The sequence below is a fragment of the Notolepis coatsorum genome (genome assembly GCF_963971535.1).
Source record: "Notolepis coatsorum genome assembly, chromosome: 11".
NCBI lineage: Eukaryota > Metazoa > Chordata > Actinopteri > Aulopiformes > Paralepididae > Notolepis > Notolepis coatsorum.
The window spans coordinates 110,808,684-110,830,009 of NC_140175.1; the positions used below are offsets into that span (position 1 = coordinate 110,808,684).

At 45.0% G+C, this 21,326-nt stretch overlaps 1 protein-coding gene across 2 annotated transcripts in view; it reads right to left on the reverse strand.

The window, feature by feature from the left end:
- Positions 1-593: 593 nt before the first annotated feature.
- fktn (fukutin) overlaps positions 594-21,326 on the reverse strand; it is a 62,900-nt gene continuing 42,167 nt past the window's right edge. For both annotated transcript variants that reach the window (XM_084324317.1, XM_084324316.1), the window contains exons 9-10: positions 10,977-11,101; positions 594-4,065 (exon numbers count right to left, since the gene is read on the reverse strand). In XM_084324317.1, the coding sequence (XP_084180443.1) occupies positions 3,852-4,065; positions 10,977-11,101 (339 nt within the window). In that variant the 3' untranslated portion in view covers positions 594-3,851. The remainder of the gene's footprint in view (positions 4,066-10,976; positions 11,102-21,326) is intronic.

Sequence of the window (21,326 nt, forward strand, 5' to 3'; positions counted from 1 at the left end):
TATTTTGGGAGGTTGTAGTTAAGATTTCCACAGTGAAACCCGAGTTTTATTTAGTGTTACCCTCTTTTATTTGTATAGCACTTTTCTCAGTGGGAAGCAGATGCCTCCTGATGCAGTATTTAGAGTAAATGGCACAAATGTCCCGTTAAAATCAACATGTATTAACCATTTCACTAAAGGTTAACCATTCATTACCACACTAGACAGTTAACCTTTCACTACCACACTACAGACGGTTAACCCTTTCACTACCACACTACAGACGGTTAACCCTTTCACTACCACACTAGACGGTTAACCCTTTCACAACCACACTACAGAAGGTTAACCTTTCACTACCACACTAGACGGTTAACCCTTTCACAACCACACTACAGAAGGTTAACCTTTCACTACCACACTACAGAAGGTTAGCCTTTCACTACCACACTACAGAAGGTTAGCCTTTCACTACCACACTACCTTTCACTACCACACTACAGAAGGTTAACCCTTTCACTACCACACTACAGGTTAACCTTCTGTAGTGTGGTAGTGAAAGGTTAACCGTCTGTAGTGTGGTAGTGAAAGGGTTAACCTTCTGTAGTGTGGTAGTGAAAGGGTTAACCGTCTGTAGTGTCGCAGTGAAAGGGTTAACGTAATTAGCCCACTGGGCACAGTGGGCAGGGGACCAACCAGACATCCCAGCGGTAGAGGAAGCACTGGTTTATTTAGCCAGCTAGCGGTTTCTCCCATTACCATCCAGGATTACCACTCTGGACATCATCTCAAATATACATTAATCTATGATCCATTGGTAGTGTATTGAGCTGTACTGTACCCATTCTGCAATCTGTTAATAACATTTTCAATCAATCAGATTTCTTATTATTATCTTTTTTTAAATAGCTTCTAAATTCTTGAATTTTGTAGCCTTTGGGTGGGTGGGAACTAGGCCTGTCCCTGACTAAGGATTTGTATATTCGACTTTGATCTGGCCAAAATTAGCAGATAATTATTATTATTATAATTTTTTAGATCATTCCACTTGGGCTGTGGGGGGGGGGGGGGGGGGGGGGGCTCGCTTCTAGACGTCTTTGCTTTTGGAAAGATTGATACAAAAGAAAAATAATAGTAATTTCTTTTGCATTCGACTAAGAGGTTGCTCTCTGCAGGATCCATCAGTCCAGACAGGCTAACTAACCCTGACCGTAATGCACTCAGCAGCGGCGTTCTCCTCCCAAGACACTGGAACACAGCGGCTCCGTTTCAGTGACGTTGAAATGCTGCAGACTCGTTTCTAAAAGTTATGTTATAGGGAGGTGTAGTGGTTACGTCATTGCGGTTTCCGGCCGGTCCACCTCGCAAAATTGCAACGTATTTCCCCATTGCCCATTTCTAAATGGTCTCGTTTAAAACAAATAAAGCATGAACATTTGCATGGTGTAGCTTTCTGTGCGTATTCATCCACAATCTATAGCTCAACATGAAAATATCCGCAATTAATAAAAAAAAAATCGCAGAATTTTATTTCAACCAAAAATGCTTAAACAATAATGTTAGTGATAGAAGGGAACTTATTTTGTGCAAAAATGGAAAGTTTTCCAATGTTCATGAGGCAGAATTATTACAATAGCCAATAATCCATTTTCCCAATGATAAATCCCTATACGGTGGACCTCACGGGCGGTCCAAAGTGACGTCAGACTACACCTCCCTATTACTTAAGGTTTGAGTGAAGAACGTCAACACCCAAAACATGCTTACGGTACATGAGACAAGCACAGTAAAACACAGCAGTTACTACAGGTGACTATAGGTATTATCGTTTTCTCTCTGCCCCGTCTCCTTGATCTAAGCAAAGTTACTTTGAAGGTGATTTTCTGGCAAGAGGTGGTGTCGTTGGGCTCTGTGTAATGGCAACGTCCTGAGCTGGAATCTGGCCTGGGACCTTTGTTGCACGTCATCCCCCTTCTCTCTCCACCGCCGATTTCCTGTCATGTCCGGTCCTATATAATTAAGCAGAAATAGGGCGGCCGGGTAGCGCAGCGGACTAAGCATCTGTCTAGCACCACAGAGACAGTGGGATCGAATCCAGCTGTGGTGCTTCCGGGTTGGCCGACCGTCCATACTGACACAATTGGCAGTGTTAGAGGGGGGGGAAACCCGGCTCGGGTGGGTCCTGGTCGCTGTTAACAGCGACTCCTACAGTTCGGTCGGGGCGCCTGCACAGCAAGGGAAGGATCTAAGAGAGGTAGTGTGACCTTCCACACGTTACACTCTCCCAGTGAGAGTCCGCGCTGCCAGGTGAAAAGAAGCGGTGGGCTGGGTACACATGTGTCGGAGGAAGCATGTGATAGTCTCCGCCCTCCCGGACCGACGGTAGGGGGTAGAGTGCGCAACGACCAGGAAGGGGATTGGGAATTGGCATAACGACTAACATTGGGATGGGAGAAAAACGGAAAAAGGAGGAAAAAGATAATAAAAAAAAAAAGAAATAAGCAGAAATGCCGTAAAAATATATTTAGGAAGAGTTCCCACCATGGACAAGTACCTATTGATCATCAGAGGCCCAGGGAGTGTATTGTACACTCTAGAATCTGGAAGTGGAGCCAATTCGTTTTAGCGTTTCAGTAGTACACCTGTGACAGACTGGATTCAAAATCCAGGGCCTTTCACGCAAACCCCCCCCGCAAACGATGTACCTTTCAGCCAAAAAAGGAATCGTGCCCCCGGTACACAGGAGAGGTTTACCAGTTCCCAGACATGGCCTCCCTTGACCTGCTACATTTATTCTGCAGTGTCTTCATCAGTGTGTGAGGAGGAGGAGGCGGGATCATTACACTTCAACGACGGGAGACCTCGGAGTGCAATGTCTCTATGAGGCGAGAGGACGATTCCACTTTGATACTGTACCTCGGTGCCATTTCCCCCCCAAAGTCCATTTCCCTGCACCTGTAGTCAATGGAAAATGGCTGCATTTATATATAGCAGCTTTTATCCAAAGCGCTTTACACTTTTGTTCCTCACATTCACCCGTTCACTCACACATTCACACACCGACGGCGGAGGCGACCGTGCAAGGTGCCGACCTGTTCATCGGGAGCAGTTAGGGGTTAAGTGTCTTGCTCAAGGACACTTAGACATGCTGCCCGGGAGGAGCGGGGAATCGAACCGGGAACCTTCCGACTACCAGACGACCGCTTTACCTCCTGAGCCACTGTCACCACTGTAGTGTCTCCAGTAGGCCTACTGGCATTCAGTATTATACATGTCCCCCCTGTAGTGTCTCCAGTAGGCCTACTGGCATTCAGTATTATACATGTCCCCCCTGTAGTGTCTCCAGTAGCCTACTGGCATTCAGTATTATACATGTCACCCCTGTAGTGTCTCCAGTAGCCTACTGGCATTCAGTATTATACATGTCACCCCTGTAGTGTCTCCAGTATCCTACTGGCATTCAGTATTATACATGTCACCCCTGTAGTGTCTCCAGTAGGCCTACTGGCATTCAGTATTATACATGTCACCCCTGTAGTGTCTCCAGTAGCCTACTGGCATTCAGTATTATACATGTCACCCCTGTAGTGTCTCCAGTAGCCTACTGGCATTCAGTATTATACACGCTCCCTTGTTCTGTAGTAATCTGTAAATTCTGTAATCTGTAATCAATGAACAACGAGAGATTTACTCTGCACTCCTACAGTTGCAAATGTTGAAGAGACCCTCCAGTGACCTTCAGTGACCTCCTCCTCACGGGTCAGTACACCTGGATGACATCCTCCTCCTCCTCACGGGTCAGTACACCTGGATGACCTCCTCCTCCTGGGTCAGTACACCTGGATGACCTCCAGTGACCTCCTCCTCACGGGTCAGTACACCTGGATGACCTCGTCCCACTCCCTGAGCGGCCACAGTCCGTTCTCCTGGACGTTGCTGGGCGAGGTCTTCCAGTCCCAGGCGCGCACCGGTGTCATCCAGCTCGGCCCGTAGTTGGCCGCGACGTAGTCCAGGGTCTCGCAGGGGACTCGCACCTTCAGCTCCGTCAGCTCCGTCCAGCACAGGGAGAACCGAGGGAAGAGGTACCTGAAAGAGGGGGCAGGGCTCCAGTTATGGGGGGGCCACCTGTGGGGGGGTCTCTCAAAAAAAAGATACAAATGTATATATATATTTTTTTCAATGTACGAATTAGTATTATTTATGTTACCTAAATAAATTGTTAATAGATAATATTTTTGTTTTCAGTTCATACATTGTCAAATTTTTCAAATTAAATTGTTGTATTTTATCAGATGCAAAATGCAAATAAGTAAAGAAAATGAACAAATATTGATGGTTAACACTTTGAATGCCCAAACCGAGATATTTCGGATTTACCCCCCCCGCGGGTTGAATGCCCACAACGAGAATATTCGTTTTTTCTCTCTTTTTTTTATTAGTGATCTGAATTCATATTTCATCAATCGAGTCTACCGTTTGTAAATCAGCCACCCCAGGCGCTCAGATGTGAAAAAAGCGCCCCCTATCGGTCTCCCAGATGGTAATTCACCCTTTTGGATTGGACTCGCATTGAAAATGCATGAGAAAAAAAAAACCCGGACTCCACATTTTACTTCTCACGCATGTAACCGGAGCCGATCAGCTTCATGCTGGACCCTCAGCACAGCGTGGTTACTGTGTTTTACAGTATACGCGTGGGATCAATAAAATTATCGATTTTTGGAATGGCTATCAGGAATTGGAATAATCCATTTGGATACCATCAGGTAAGGAATCTATTTTACCAGTCTTAGGATAATCAGACCCGTTTTCACGGAGATATAAGCTTTTCCCCTATATGTGATATGGCTGTTTGACTGTAAGAGCGATCAGGAACTGAAAGAATCTATTTTCAGCGCGCGGCACCAGCGCGCCGTGCACACATACACATATACTATCGTTAATCTAGCGTTTATTTGAAAACGATTCATAAATAGGCCAAAAAATGACAACGTTCTAGAATATTACAGTACAGGGCGATTATCATGGAATCTTTTATTTTTTCCGTGAAAACGAGGGCTTTTCAAAATGCTATAAAACGGAAATGAACCGATAAAAAAAACAATCCGCTTCGACAATGTTGACTGGAAATGGGTCATTGATAATGCGACGGGCAGATTAGACACATAACCATAATTTAAAACATAGATTAGGCGATATTAATGCTAACATTGCAGTGGATGGTGGGCATTCAAGCACTAAATGTGCGCCCCCTGCTGGGCACTGAAAGTGTTAAGAATGAGATTGAATAATGACATCACACAATAGTCTAATTAGACTGTTGTGTGATGTCATTATCCTAATGAGATATTCCTCTAAATATTACTTTGAAAATGGCCACAATTTCAGGAAAAAAAAGTTTCATCGTGTGGTTTCATCATCATCATCATTTATTTATTCGTACATGGAATTACCACAGTCCAACAGTACATATTAATATAATTCACCAAATTCCATGGCCGAAAGGAACAGGAAGAAGAAAAATTCTTACATATACCTAGGGCTGTCTTAAATACTTCGAAGCTTCGTTCGATGGGCATGGGATTCGAATATGAAAATAAACGTTGATTATTTAAAAAAAAAAATAATAAAAATTGCTGCAAAATCAACTGTGCCTCTCTTTGTTAATTACAACAAGCAATGCTGTTTGTTATTTAAGATGAGGTCGGACTCGGCACCGACAGATTTGTGTTCATTGTGCTGCTTTTATAAAGCCTCAAATGACGGCTTACAATATTTCATGAAAGCAAAGTGTTTTGTTTGTCTAAGATTTTAAAAGGTTTAAACTTTACTGCACTGACCAAGTTGAACAAAGTGCTGTACAAGTCCCACAACATAAAAAAAATAATAATAATAAAATTATAAATTTTATTTTATTTCTATCTCGAAGCTTCGAATTTCGAATCTCTGCCCTGAATTTCGAATCTCTGCCCTGAAGCTTCGAATTCCAAAAAAGAATTTGTAGGTCAGCCCTACATATACCTGCCCCTACACACATACAACACACCGATAGACTTATTGCGTAAAACCAAACAGAATATACCCATTTTGGAAAAATGGAAACATCAACACAACCAAATTAAATCAACATAAATAAACCCATTTTGTGTATCTATCAGTCAAACTACATATTTAGGTTCATTCATTTATTTACACATACACACACACACGTATCTATACATTTATATTAGGGCTTGGCGATATGGCCAAAAACGTTATCGCGATAAAATAAAATAATTTTCATATCACTCGATATCGATAATTATCATCGATATACATGAAATAATTATTTCTGTCAAGTTTAACACTTTGATCGCCATGGGTTAAATTCATAATTTACCATCCCTAGCCAGCTCTATTTGTCTATGGAGAAGTTCCCCTTCTTTGCAGAGCTATAACTTTTTAAATTCTATTGCTAGATTGCCATTATTATGGCCCATTCAATGTCCTATATCCATTGTTCAGGGTGTAGCAACGATATACTTTTTCATTCACATATTCATACTAAAATATGGTCTAAAGTATAAGTATGTTTTTATCGTTTTCTGCAGCTTTCTCCAGAACTTGATTTATAGCTCCAAATGCATTATATTGATGATGAAATACAGTTTGATAGCAATCGGCGCGAGATAAAAAATTTCAAATGGACGTGGTTCTAGAAGTTACTACGTATCATCTGATATTGACCGGATGGGCGAGGGGGCGTTTATAATTCCGTGGGCAACATTATACCATTCGTCTAGTGTGGGTCATATGGTCATCAGAGCAGTTTATATGGAATACGTTAGAAAATAACGCTGGATCTTACCGTATGTTCCTCGCGCCGTTGGACGATCAGCGTGGAGTAGACCGTTTTCGATTATGGGATGTTGATCCTGATGAACCATTTCCAGGTTGTATAATACTATATACGTCCAAATAACGTTGTTTATTGAGTTAGGGCGAGCGATTGATCATCCAGTGTGTTGAGAATGATGGAGTCCGGCTACCGATCGCGAGTGCCCGGACGACATATGGATGAGCACTTCCTGTTTGGCGCGCCCCTCCCTCTCTGCCGATCGGCCACCAGATGGCGCTCTCGAACCGTTAGACAGTTGAGTGGAGCTCACCAGTACATCTCATGGCTCCGGAGGAGAAATATGATTTCGATCACAGATTTTAGAATTATTGATATCAAAGACGAGTTACGGCGTCTTCGGCAGAATGAGCATGGCTAGGAATGACGTCTAAACACGTCATCGGCGATTAAAGTGTTAATTAACTTCTTATGCCCGGCACCGGCGGGCTATTAATAGATAGACTAACTTTTTTTGCTGTGGTAGAACGAAGACGTCACTACGAGACGAGTTGGAGAGCCGTCGCGTGTCGAGCCAACCCTTTGAGAAGCTTTGTGGTCCCGGCTTGAATTCTCCATGAATGTGTCCATATAAATCCATTTTGTTAGATCCAACTGTACTGTCTGAATGAATGTTTCTTGTGATTATGGGTGATTTCCGACCGCCAAAACAACTGAATGTCTCGTCTCGAGTTGATGTCGTCATCAGTCCGCGCACCTCGGCATGACACTCTCCCGGGACCTAAAATGGGAGCTGAACACCATCGCTCTCAATAAAAAGGCCCGGAAGAGGATGTTCTTCCTACGTCAGCTGAGGAAGTTCAGGCTGCCGAGGACTCCGATGGTCCAGTTTTACACTGCCATCATCCAGTCCATCCTCACCCTCTCCATCATCACCTGGTTCCCTGCAGCCACGGTCAGAGACAAGGCCAAGCTGCAGCAGGTGATTCGCTCGGCGGAGAGGGTGATCGGCTGCCCCCTTCCCTCCCTCGAGTCCCTACATTCCACCAGGGCCTTGAGGAGGGCGAGGAAGATCATGGCAGACCCGCCCACCCGGGTCACAACCTCTTCAACATGCTCCCCCACGGCAGGCGGCTACGGCTGCCCAAGACACTAAAGTCCCACCATAGACTGAGTTTCTTCCCCTCAGCAGCTCGCCTGGTAAACGAGTCAGGTGTCCCCCTGCTCCCCCCCCCCCCCCCCCCCCTCTATGGCGAGCTGCTAGGGCTGGACTTCTGGACTTGAACCTTGTGTTGCACTGTTTCCATGTCCCCAACCACCGCACTTTCACAGTCTTATTGTTGTCTCACTGTTCTGTCCTGTCTTGCACTTTACTTAAAATTATTTATTTACTGTTGTATTGTTCTTAATTGTGAAAAAAGTATGCACTGTAATGTCAAAACACGTTCCATTTTGTACCTGTATGAAATGGCGAATAAAGTCATCTGAATCTGAACCTTCTTCTAACACCGGTTCCTGACAGGGAGCGAGCGAGCGAACTAGAGACGAAATCGCGCGCGACACTGTCCTGATATGAGGCGGCGCGTGTCCGAGTGTGTCTGTGTGTGTGTGTGTTACCTGGAAGCACACGTGGGGGGGGCCTGCGATTCTTGACCAATAAAAAGTGTTTAGGGGCGGGACTCAGCCGCGTAATCGCTCAACTAGAGACACAGCGAGCGAATATCTGAGGGGTGGACGACATCGCTGCTCAGTTCGCTGTCGCTCGCGGCAGGTCAGGATAGTCTGATTGAAACGAATACATTTTAATCATTTTCGCAATCACGCTCGCTCGCGTCGCTCCCTGTCAGGAAGGGGTGTAACGCAGTAACCGCCCCGGGCCCAGTGCATAGATTATTATATTCCACCAGGGGGCAACCTACCGCCACTGGATCATATGCATTATAAGAATGGAACTGTGTAGATTTCATTCATGGACGGTTCTTGCTGCATCCAAATTTAGTTGGCTATAAGGCCATTTATAGGCCTATGGTATTCTATATTCTATAATAATATTTCAAATAGCATGTGTCCGGATGGCAGAATTCAGTACTGCATCAGTTCCAGGCGCAGCACGAACTTCAATGGTTCTTGTTCGTGGCTGTCGGCTAACGCCACCACTCCTTTCCGACTGAATGCGTTTGCATTCAGTGTATTCAGTGTATTCTAATGAGTGATACACTTTTAGGTGATAGAACATGTTTGTTGTGTTCCCCGTGTTTGTTAGCACCGGTCGTCGACACAGTTTGCAGCGAACGCTGCTCTGATTTTTGTCCGACTTTAAAAAGTCAAAATGTGTCCATACTGCCGACGTCGAAACACCTTTCTTATTAACAATTTTCTCTACATTTGAGGCGCCAAGGCCCAGGCGTAGGCGTAGGGTTGTCATCTCCTTCGCTGTGGCCATCTCCTTCACTGGAATTTTCATGCATTTTCCTAACTAAATTTGCTAAACTAATCTCCTCGGAAATCGAAACCAAAACGGTAGCACATCTGGAGCTGTGGTGCGTAAGCGCGTCATCACGTAACGTAGCTCTATTCCTGATTGGTTGTTAGTGCGTGTGCCGATATCCAAGCTTGGAAAATCGATATATCGAAACTTTGCGACCACGTTTCATGTTTATTTCGAGGAAATAATTTATCGCGATAATTATCGTTATCGTTTTATCGCCCAGCCCTAATTTATATAATGTATTATTCTATATTATACTTCTATATACTACATAATTTTATAATTTGTATTTTATTATAATATAACTAAATCATACTATTTATACTACACCATATTGGTATATAGTATTCGGGGCCCCCATAGCTCTCAGGTGATGACTGACCCTGAAAGGGGGCGACGGTATAAAGACCACAAGAACAGAGAGGAGAGAACAGAGAGCGGAGAGATGTAAACATCCGACTGGAGGCCGGGCGATTCATCCAGTTTCAATTTCTATTGCGATTTTGGACGATACGATACATTATTCTATTTGAATATACTTGATATATATATATATATAATATACTTGATCTAAACAGAAATTAATTGCAGTTTACTTGCTGATAAGACTTGACAATAGGGTGGATAGTACAACCTTTTCGCACCAAACGTTTTTCCTTATTTTAATTTGAATGACAATCCCCTTCCTGAATTCACTGAATTGATCTCAACCGGTTAACATCTAAACTGGTTTCTATGTATGTATGTATGTATGTATGTATGTATGTATGTATGTATGTATGTATACTATACTCATTACTCACCCTTGTCTATGGCACAAGGGATAACATCATAGGCGGTGGGTAATGAAGGCTAGGCTAGGCTAGGCCTACCCAAATCAAGTGTTATGCTGCCCCTGGGCATAACTACGGATCACCTGAGGCTGTATGTTGCTCTATCTTGGCATACAAGGGCTTGCTCTAAGAGGACATGATGAGAGTCAGAGTTCATCAAATCATGGACACTTTTTAGAGCTACTGTATGTACATTGTTTTCAAAGCATGATGAGATCCAAATGACGAAAAATGTTCCCTTCATTGCTGTCAGCACCGCAACTTGTGATTCAAGTTGTGAACGGTCTTTCTCAGCAATGAGGCACATCACATCCGAAACTGGCTAAGAACAACAATGCGCCAGGAGAGACAGTCAAAGTTAAAGCAGAAAAGATCATTGATGCCAAGACGAAACGTCGCATTTTGCTGCATTAAGTTAAGACAATGGTTAATCTATTATTGGATGCCTTCATTTGAACACTTAATTTGCACTATATATTAAATGAGTGGGGCTCGCCTCGCATAGCCTAGTGGGTGTGTGTATTGACAAAAAAGAAAAAAGATTTTCTTTGCCTCCCCTTATGTTATGGCTCACGTGCCGCCTATGGTTAACATCATTATCCTGTGTAACGGGTAATGTGTAGATGAGTATACCTAGTGTGTGGCTCCATCTAGTGGCCCTCTGTGGTAACTGATGCCGGTCACAGTCTTAGTTTTTCCCACACACACACACACACCACTGGCTAATTAATAACCCACCCCCAACAATGAATAAAATGGACAAAAAATGCAGCAAGTATATAAAGTAAGATATAGCAAATGTTAAATAGAAAACAAAGTGAAACAATTAAAGTGAGTTTACTTGAACTTTTTGCCACTCTTGGCCTGAGTTCCTCCGTTCCAGAAGAGGTCTCCTTCCTCGTAGAAAAAGAAGATATCCAGTTTAACATCCTGACCCTGAAAAGACAGCTCAAGACTGTCCTCTACCTAGAGAGAGAGAGAGAGAGAGAGAGAGAGAGAGAGAGAGAGAGAGAGAGAGATAGAGAGAGAGAGAGAGAGATTAATAATAGAATGTCCACCATTCTAAAGCCCCTTTCAAGTTCAAGTTCCAAGTTTCTTTATTTTTTGTCATACAAAAATACAGAATACTTTTATATGAAATGCTTGTTTCTGTTTTGCTCCTGAGAGTGTGCTAGATAAAAAATAGATAAAGTATAAAATAGAAAGTCAAAAGTACGTAAACAAGTGTAAACAAAAGTGTTCAATATACTACAGAGTAGAAAAAATTTGTAACTGAGTTACAATACAATATACAGTACAATGCAGAAATGGGATGAGGTACAATTTAGGGTAAGGTGCTGCAATGAGGTATGAGTTGTAGTGCAAATCTCTTTACCAATAAATATAAAGTGTGTTAAAGTGTCTAAAGTGGGTAAAGTGGGTGCTACAGTGAGTTGTTTGTTTAAAGTGAGTGTGTGCGTGTGGATGTGTGTGCTGTGAGTGTATTTGATGTTCTGTTTCGTTAAGGGGCTCTGCTTGGCATCACACTGCACTTCCTCGCGTACGTGCACGCGCACTGAATAAATTCCACAAATGTACCTTTAATACCAGTATTAGTCTGACCACACCCCTCATCAGCTTACCTTCATAAGCAGGTGTGTGGTCACCTGCTCTCCTCCTTCTCGCTTTCACCACAAGAAAGTGCCTCGGTAGTACCCCACTTGACGTGTTGTTAGTGGAGAAAAATGTTGTTTACAAGGAAGGAGATACGTTGACATCATATCTTTATTTTCTCTCTCACTATTTTCGAGAAAATACGGCGATATTGTCTTCGTACTGGAGTGTCTGGAAGATGATGATCATTCTAAAAACCCTCCACCGGTTTTCGTATTGGGAGCACGCCGCTGCATGCTTCTCAACTGCAGTTCCTTGCTGTGTTTGTTGGGGTGAAACCTGTCAGGCCACAGCTGAACTGTCGGACATGCCGCTGTTGTGAGAAGCGGTGCGTTCCAGGTTGGGTGAGTTTTGCTGGCAGGCTCCACTTGTCTGTTAGTGCTATGGGGGCTACTTGACAATGTTTATGGAAACCGGCCCCAGGCTAGGGTCCTTTGTTCAGCCACCTAGGCGACAGAAGGCCTTGGTCTGAGGACCATTATAGTTTTAACTAGTGGGCCGCGACCATTAACACTGGTGATCCCTGTGTGTTTTGGACGAGTGGATTCTCTCTGTCACCGTGTTAAGGCCCCATCTTTCATATCCAAATGAGAGTATTCCTTCACGAGGGGATATGTGCATGGATGTGCGATAGCGGCAGATCCATGTTCAAAGTCAGCTACACAGGCCAGTTGGTATTGTGCTGATTCCGTCGGGTGTTGGTAATATCACCGTTGTGAAGCGGTGTTGACATCTTGTTTTCTCTTTTCTCTTAAAAAGTGAGGAGAGGTTCAGAACGGCGGCCTGTCTGGGTGAGTGTTATGTCATTGTTTACAGGTTCAGTTGATAGCTGCTTAGCTTACGGTTAGCCAGTCAGCTGTTAACTGCTGCGTTAGCCTGCTGGGATCGCTGCATGGCCTGCTCAGGTTGGGCCTACTGTTAGCCAGTCAGCTGTTAGCTGCGGTGCTGGCATGTCGTGATCGCTAGGTAACGTTAGCTTGCTGCTATAGGCCATGGCCTGGCGCGGGGTAGCTTAGCTTCTCGCGCGCCGCCGTGAGCTCGCTTCTGATCGCGTGCGTCGTTAGCTCGGCGTCTCGCGAGCAGAAGCAGTCATCCTACGACGTCATCCTTGACAGGGGATGTTTCGTCGACCCTGCCCTGAGCCAGGACGGCAAGGTTGCATCAACAAAGGACTGTAGTGCGGGTTGGAGCGGCGACGCTGCCCAGTTCGAACAACACAGGAGCGGCTGTGTTCCTACGCTGTCTGTGACTGCACTTCGCTGATCTACGTTCCGGGTAGGAACAGGTTTGACCAGACCTTATAACACGTTTTCTGGTTTTACTTTTCTAAATGTATTGTGAATAACGATGTTTTTCCCAAAACGTGTGTTGCTGCAATGCATTTGGGATACGGCGCGGGTTATGTGTGAGCTGTTTTTGTCACTGGCAGTTAGCTTCTCCGTGCAAATCGGGATGTAATGATCTGGTTGTTGTGTGAGAAACATCATGGTGTTTATATGTACCGTGTACTCACAACTAAGGTAACTAACCTATGAAGCTATGCTTGGTGACAAGTGAGTGAAAGAATGTTCTTTTCTCAGCCTGTGATGACAATGAACAGTGTGTTCACATATTAACAGGTTTTCCTGTTTTTAACTGGCCGTATTGAGGGTAAAATAAGAGGATTGTGTTTCCCCCCGGTTCCCTGGGGACTTTTTCATCCTCCTATCAGACATGTTTGTGCACTATTTGTGTCTTTTGTGTGGTAGGGATGCGATGTAACTCTTAGCTTGATTGCTGAGGTTGTGCTAAATCTGCTGGAGAAACTTTATTTTCCTAAAAGAAAAAATGGTTTGGTCGCTGTCGTGTGTGCTTAGCAAGGCCTGCGGCCGATACTAATCGAGAATGATGTATTCTCTCATTGTGAAAAACGGCGTTCCTCTGTTGAGTGTTTTTGCCATTTTTTGTAGGTGATGATGGGTTGTGTGTGTCATGTGACCTACAACTGGGTTGGACTGGCCACAGAAGCACATGTGTATGTTGGACCGGGGCTCTTAGAGCCCTCTCTATTCTGTGTTTTTCCTTAGTAAAAATCAGATAGCAGGTTAGCTCATGCGCTGTGTGGAGCTGTCAAACGCTTCATAGAGCTGACTATGACTGTCATATTCTCTTTTTGTCATTACATCGTATCATGGGTGTGGGGTCGTAAAGGGGTGAACTGGTAACCTTTCCTCTCCCCCTTGTTTCTGTCGGTCAGGGGTACACCCCCTGTCCTTCAAGGTTCCCGTCACGTGGCGGTTCGGCACGTTACGGGGGGGGGGGGGGGGAGGGAGTTCCTGGTCGCGTTTTCCTTAATGCCAAGCAAGCAGTGCAAAAATGCTTCCGCATTCGTCACCGCACGCCGCTGCGGTAAAGCGCCCTTCTTTTCAGACAAATGCTACCGTGCGTGCACCGGCGGCGGCGTGCTCGCTCAGGTGCGTGCGTGCGCCGGCGTGCTCGCGCGAGGTGCCCGCGCATGCGCATGAGATCCCGCCTTGGTTCGACACGAGCGGAGCTCAATATATATAAGTCACCGCCCCTTATTCAGTATCTAGCAATAGCTCAATTGGCAAGGCCACATGGCTGTGGATCCTATGGCTCGTTTGCTGGCGAGTTCGAATCCCATCAAAAATATTTTTTTTTTTTTTTGATCAAATTTTTTTATTATTAATTACATGAAACAGGACAACACAATAACCACAGTAACAAAAAACATAACTTCACAGGAGAATAACAAACAATAATAATACAGAATAATAAATTATAAGACGAAAAGAAAAAGAAACAGCGTCCAACCTATCAAATATAGGTGGCTACTTCAATAACAAAAAGGGGTCTTCAAGACATGGCAACCTTTCCCCACCTTTACAAAGTGGAGTGACTTAAAAGATTGTTTATGAGAGTGTTGTCGCAGATTTACTGTAGATAGCCTAGGTCCCTTACACATGTTCAAGACTGCCAAACTCGCAGACGGTAAAGTGTAAGAAGAAAGAAATTCCTCTTCCAAGTTGGTTGACAGGTCAATCAGTCTGCCAATATTAGTCCCTTGGGGAGATGGCATGTGAATTGACATATAGCGCAGAATAGCTAAATACCAACCCCCCCTAAAATCCCCCCAGCCAAAGTTAAGAAGGACAAGACAAAAACCAAGACAGACAAGACATTTCCTCCTCCCCCTCCCCAGAGACCGCCGGACCCCCCCGATCAAGCGCCCCAACCCCGCTCAGCCGCACACGGCGGTCTTTACCTTCTCAGCTGCTGCGAACCACAGGTCAATACCAGCCTGCCCTACCCCAATCACCCGAGCCGTGGATATCTCAAGATAAATCACATCCAATAGAGTTAGGGACCAGTTGATCATTGTCAGCTTCTCAGGCTCCTTCCATCTCATTGCTATAAGCTTCTTCGCTGCTGTGACGCCCGCTAGGACAACCCTTTTCAGTTGTACGGACGCGGGTAGTGTCGTTATATCGTTCAGGAGTAGCGTAACAGCTGTGAATGGGATAGTTAAGCCACACAGATCTGAAAGTTTGTCCGTTATTGACCTCCAGAAACGGGCCACTGGTGGGCAATCCCAATACATATGCATATAAGTGCCAGTGGCCTTTTGAGAGCACAAAGTGCACCGAGAGTCGGTTATCAGTCCCATAGCAAATAGCTTCCTAGGTGTAAGATAGGTCCTATGAATATAATTAAAATTAATTTGCTGGTGATTGGGGTTGCGGGAAGATAATGCCACATTTGCCCAAACATCATCCCAGTCAAACTCGGGGTCCAACTCCGGGATATCCACACGCCAGATTGTATCCAATGATAAATTTTTATACGTGGATTGAATTAAGAGCGTATAAAAGTCTGAGACAAACCCTCTGGAGGTCGTCCTGTCCACTATTAGCCTGAGGAAGGGGTGTGGTTGCAAAGCTTGAGCCCACGGCACGCCATGCGCCCTCAGCGCTGACCTTAGTTGAAGGTAAAGAAAGAAGGACTCGCCGGGAAGATCATAAAATTCTCTTAAGTCCTGAAACGCACGGAGGCCGTTCTTATCATAAATATCCTCGAGAGTATGCACTCCCCTCCTTTGCCATTGAGGAATATTAACCGGCTTGTGCCCAACAAGTAATTGCTGGTTATTAAAAATTGGAGAGTCCAGGTGCCAAGGGCATTTAACCCCACACGACCTCTGTACATTACGCCACGTTTGGATCACGTGAGTTATGATCGGTCCATACCTCAGCCGGCATTTCGAAATAGAGACAGTGGAGTACACTACATCCTGCAATCTTAGCGGAGACACCGCCGCCGCTTCTAAGGAGCGCCACGATACAGCCTCTACAGGATCTAGCCAGCACATCAGAGGTCTCAGTGAAAAGGACCAGAAATAAAGTTTAAAATCAGGGATTGCGAGGCCCCCATCTTGTTTCCTACGTTGAGTAGTAGCCCTTTTGATTCTCGGGCGTTTGTTATTCCAGACAAACTTAGATACCATCGATTGTACCTTGCGCCAGTGGTCTATTGGAGGGGGCAGGGGGAGCATTGAGCTAATAAAATTTATCCTAGGCAGGATGTTCATTTTGATTATGGAAGCCCGGGCTTGTAAGGAGTTAGGAAGGGACGACCACCTGTCTAGATCCTGGCGTATTTTATCATAAGTACCCGTGAAGTTGTACTTAGTAGTTTGGTTCAGCGTGGGGAATATCTCTATGCCCAGGTATTTAAAATGTTCTACTATGGGGATATCAGCTGGTAGTCGTACCGCCTTGGCCAGTTCATTAAGAGGTAGGCAGGCTGATTTGTTCCAGTTAATCTTAAAACCTGACAATTTACCAAAGTCGTCGATTATCCTCAATAATTTTGTGGCCGACCGGGAGGGGTCGTCCATGAAAATCAGCAGGTCATCCGCATAGAGAGCAATTTTGTGTGGAGTATTGTTGACCATTATGGGGACGATGTCCTCCGATTGCCTAATAAATTGAGCCAAAGGTTCGAGGGAAAGCGCGAACAGTCCCGGGCTCAGAGGGCAACCCTGTCTAGAAGATCTGGAGACTGGAAAGAGTGTGGAACAGTTTTTGCCAGTCAGTATCATCGCAGACGGCGAGGCATACAGGACTTTAATCATATGAATAAAACTCTTTCCAAGACCCATGACCTCAAGTACCTTCCACAGGTATGACCACTCAAGTCTGTCAAACGCCTTCATGGCATCCAAAGACAGAACTGTGGATGGAGTTGTATTGTCTTTACTGTTATCGATTACATGCAACAGCCTCCTAAGATTATCTGCAGCCAGACGCCCCGGGATAAAACCAGTTTGATCGCAGTGTACCAATACAGACATAAATCTCTGCAGGCGACGGGCCAGCACCTTGGCAAACACCTTTAAATCGGCCCCGAGAAGACTCAAGGGTCTATAGCTACCACAATCATTGGGATCTTTGTCCTTCTTGAGAAGTAAAGAAATCAACGCCATATTGACATCTCTTGAGAACTCCCCTTGTTCGATAGCGTAATTGATCATATCGAGCATCAATGGACCCAGTTGGTCCCAGAAAGCTAAATACACTTCGGGTGGAATACCATCCCAGCCTGGCGCCTTACCCCTCTGCATTTCAACAATAGTCTCCCTCAATTCTACGAGAGTAATCGGTCTCCCTAGTTCCTTGGCCTCTTCCTCAGAAATGTGGGGTATCTCAAGCCCGCCAATGAACGATTCAAATCTAGAGTCATCCAGATTACCCTCTGAGCTATATAACTGTGAGTAAAACTCTTTAAAAGTGTCATTGATCTTTTTCGAATCAGTAGTGACTGCACCCTGGCTCGTCCTAATCGAGGGGATATCTGAGAAATGATCATTTGAGCGTATTTTCATTGCCAATAGATGGCTAGGTCTGGAGCCGTGAAAATAGTAATTTTGTCTTGTCCTATGTATTAAGAACTCAGACTGTTGTTTAAGTATGGAGTTTATTTCTTTTTTGACTATCTTACGTTGTGTGTTTAGTCGTTCATTATAGTCATTTTGCAGGGATGCGTATAGGTCTGCATATAATGATTCCAGTCCTTCTAGCTTTTTTGACCGGGATTTTCGCAAATTGGAGGCAAATAGTGTGACATGACCCCTGATGAATCCTTTCAATGCGTTCCACAGGACCCTAGGGTCTTCTACCGTGCCAACGTTGATCTGCAAAAATTCAGCTAGTTTACTCCTGAACTCAGAACAGAAGTCATCGTTCTTTAGCAAGGTCGAATTAAAACGCCATCTGGGAGCTCTTGCGGAGAGCCTGCCAAAGGTTGCCGTAAGGAAAATCCCCTTGTGGTCTGAGAGAGCCAAGGGAACCAATGAGACATCGAAACTATCAAACATATTAGGGGACGCGAATGCATAGTCAATTCGAGAGAAGCTTTTGTGTCTGGCTGACAGGTGAGAGTAATCTCTGAGGGTGGGGTTGCATAAGCGCCAGAGGTCTGTGAGCCCCGTGTCTTTGGCCCACATCCTGAGGGCCTTAGAGGCCCGTTTCTGGTCGCTCGTTTCAGAGGGCCCGGACCTATCCATCTCCGCATCCCAGCACGCATTAAAATCGCCACCCACAATGAGAGCGTATCCATTAAGTTCCAACATATTCTTCGTGATTGTATTATAGAACGCTGAATCAAATGTGTTAGGAGCATACAATGCTATTATAGCCATCTTCCTATGCAAGAATTCAACTTTTGCTATAGTAATCCTTCCCTCCGTGTCCGACCATACATCCAAGATTTTGATATCAAGGTTACGTCTTGTAACTATGACTACTCCTTTCGTCTTATCATCGGCTGAGGATGAGGAGATAACGTGATATTGCCGATTTGCCAGTCTTGACACGTCACCTACCATTAAATGCGTCTCACTAAGGAGAGCAAGGTCAATATTTCTCCTCTTCAATAGCCAAAGGACACTGGCACGCTTGTGTGGGGCGTTAAGCCCTCCTGCGTTCCAAATTAAAATATTCAATTTAGCCATGGTCGAGCTTGTATAAGTGCGTAGAGAACATACCCGTGCAGCCAGGCTGAGTACAGAGGTGCCGATCCCGGCGGGCCCGGACGGTCAATCCCAGGAGTTCAGAGGAGGAACACTTACACATATATAAGACAACAGTACATAGAACACATAAAAATACCACCCCAGCTACAGCCCCCCCTCCTTCTACTCTACACCCTAACCCACCCGTCCTACTATAAGTTCCTCTATACCCACTCTCCAATCCCCACCCTATGCCCCATCCACTGAGGATGGTCATCTTCCTATCACTTCCCACTAGAGACATGGATCAATAAGACGCTTCCCACTCCCACCCCCCTCTAGATAAACCCCTGAGTAAACCCCCACTAGTCCAATAAACACAAATAATAATAAAATAAAATTCAATAAAGATATCGGTCGAAACCCACCTGAGCCCTGGCCCCAACATGAGACAACCATAATGGTAAAAATAGCCATTATTAAATAATAACTAACTCCGCATCAACCTGCAGCCCTCTATTTCCGAATCTGCGCTTCAACATCACATTGTTATAGCCCAAAAAGGTATAGGAAAATTCAAAACAAAATTAAATTAAAGCATCCCAGCCGATAGTCTAAGGCAGGTTCGGGTCACAGGTTAATTGTGCAAAATTGTGTGAACAGTGTCAATTAAACAATGACAAAAAAAAGGAGGAAGGGGAAAAAAAAAGGTTATGGTCAAAGTGCACCCCTTTAGCCGTCCCTCTGATCAGGCACAACGGCTGAATGGACCTAACCTATGTAAGAATAGAATTAAACACAATCATTCATTAATCAATCCGGGGATGGTAATAGGCAACACCTGACACCACCTGTCATCATACATTGTTTCAATAAAGATATCGGTCGGAGCAGTTAGTCCAAGGTAGGATCGGATCACAGTTAAATTGCTCATTCAAATGCCATTAAAACAGCGACAATAATTATTATATAATTACTCAGCATCAACCTGTAACCATCTACCTTGGAGTCTGCATATTAATGTATCAACGTTATAGCATAAGTGCCTCACGGAAAATTCAAAACAAAATTAAGGCGAGTCAGCAGTTAGTCCAAGGTAGAACCGGATCACATTTAAATCGCGCATATAGATGACATAAAAACTGCGACAATAGGAAAGAAAAAAGAAAGGAAAAGAGGGTAATGGCTAGAGTGCAAGCCATATAACCATATAGCCATGAAGTGCAAGCCATACCCGACCCAACCTGTTATCAAATATTGTATATGCATATTCAACCGACCTTGGCATCTACTTTGGATCACCAAAGCTCAAAACAACCTGGATATAAAAATAAAAAGCATACCAGAAGTTAGTTAGGGACTCGGTCACTCTTGAACTGTGCAAACCAATGTCCCTTTGAACAGCAACAGCGACCAAAATACGTAACCATTAACGGGTCTCGAATGTCTCGGCGCAGACCATAGTCGAAGCCCGCTGGCTAGCCCGAGGCTAGCGCGTAAGCTAGTGACGAATCCGGATAGCACGTTAGCCTACTATGTACATTGTTCAGCTAGCTCGTTAGCTTCCAAAGAGGCGATACACAAGTACGACCATGAGGTCAGCTTTAGCAAGTAACAGAAGTCATTGGGAAGCCCCGCTAGTTGGATGGGCAGAGGACAGTTAGCATGTCTGGGCATGACAGCAAGTGTTTGTGAATAGTCGACCTAATCAATGTATATAGGCCCAAACCGCCAAGTCACTCACCCTCCATAGATATCAAGCAACAGACTCGGGTGTCTCCGCGAGATATTCCTTCGCTTTAGCCAACGACCAAAACAAACGCTGACCACCGACCTTCTCCAACACAGATAGTTTCGCGGGAGCGAATAACGTGGGCCTCAGGCCTAGTTTCCATAGCTTAGTCAGGACCACCTTGTACTCGGCTCTCTGAGCTTGAACCTCCGGTGTAAAGTCCTCGAAAATGGCCACTTTGTGATCGCCAAGCCTCAGAGTACCCCTTCTGGTACGAGCCGACCGCATGATGATTTCTCTCTGTTGGAGTCTGTTCAGCTTGACTATGATGGGCCTCGGTTCTTTGTTCACGCCGGGAGAAAACCTGCCCGCTCTGTAGGCCGACTCACAGATAGGAGGCGAGGGGAGGACGTCCGTCCCTAGTATCTTCTGCAGCAGTTCGGGCATGGTCTCAGAGAGACGGCCTTCACCGCTGGTCTCCGGTACTCCAACAATCCTGACGTTGTGGCGTCTATCCCGGGACTGCATCTCCTCCATCGCCGACTGTAGTTTGTTGACTTCAGCCTGCCTAGCCAGCAGGGCGGATTCAAGACCCGCCATCTTCTCACACTGTGATGATACCTCCGTCGTTAGCATGGCTAGTTCGTTAGCATTAGCCGATGAGGCAGCGTGAATCGTCTCCATCTTGTCTGTCAGCGGGACTACCGCCAGCCGTATTTCTTCTGATATCTCACGACGGAGGCTGATACAGAAATCCGCCAACACTTTCTTCTGTGCTTCAGCGATGCGTGCCT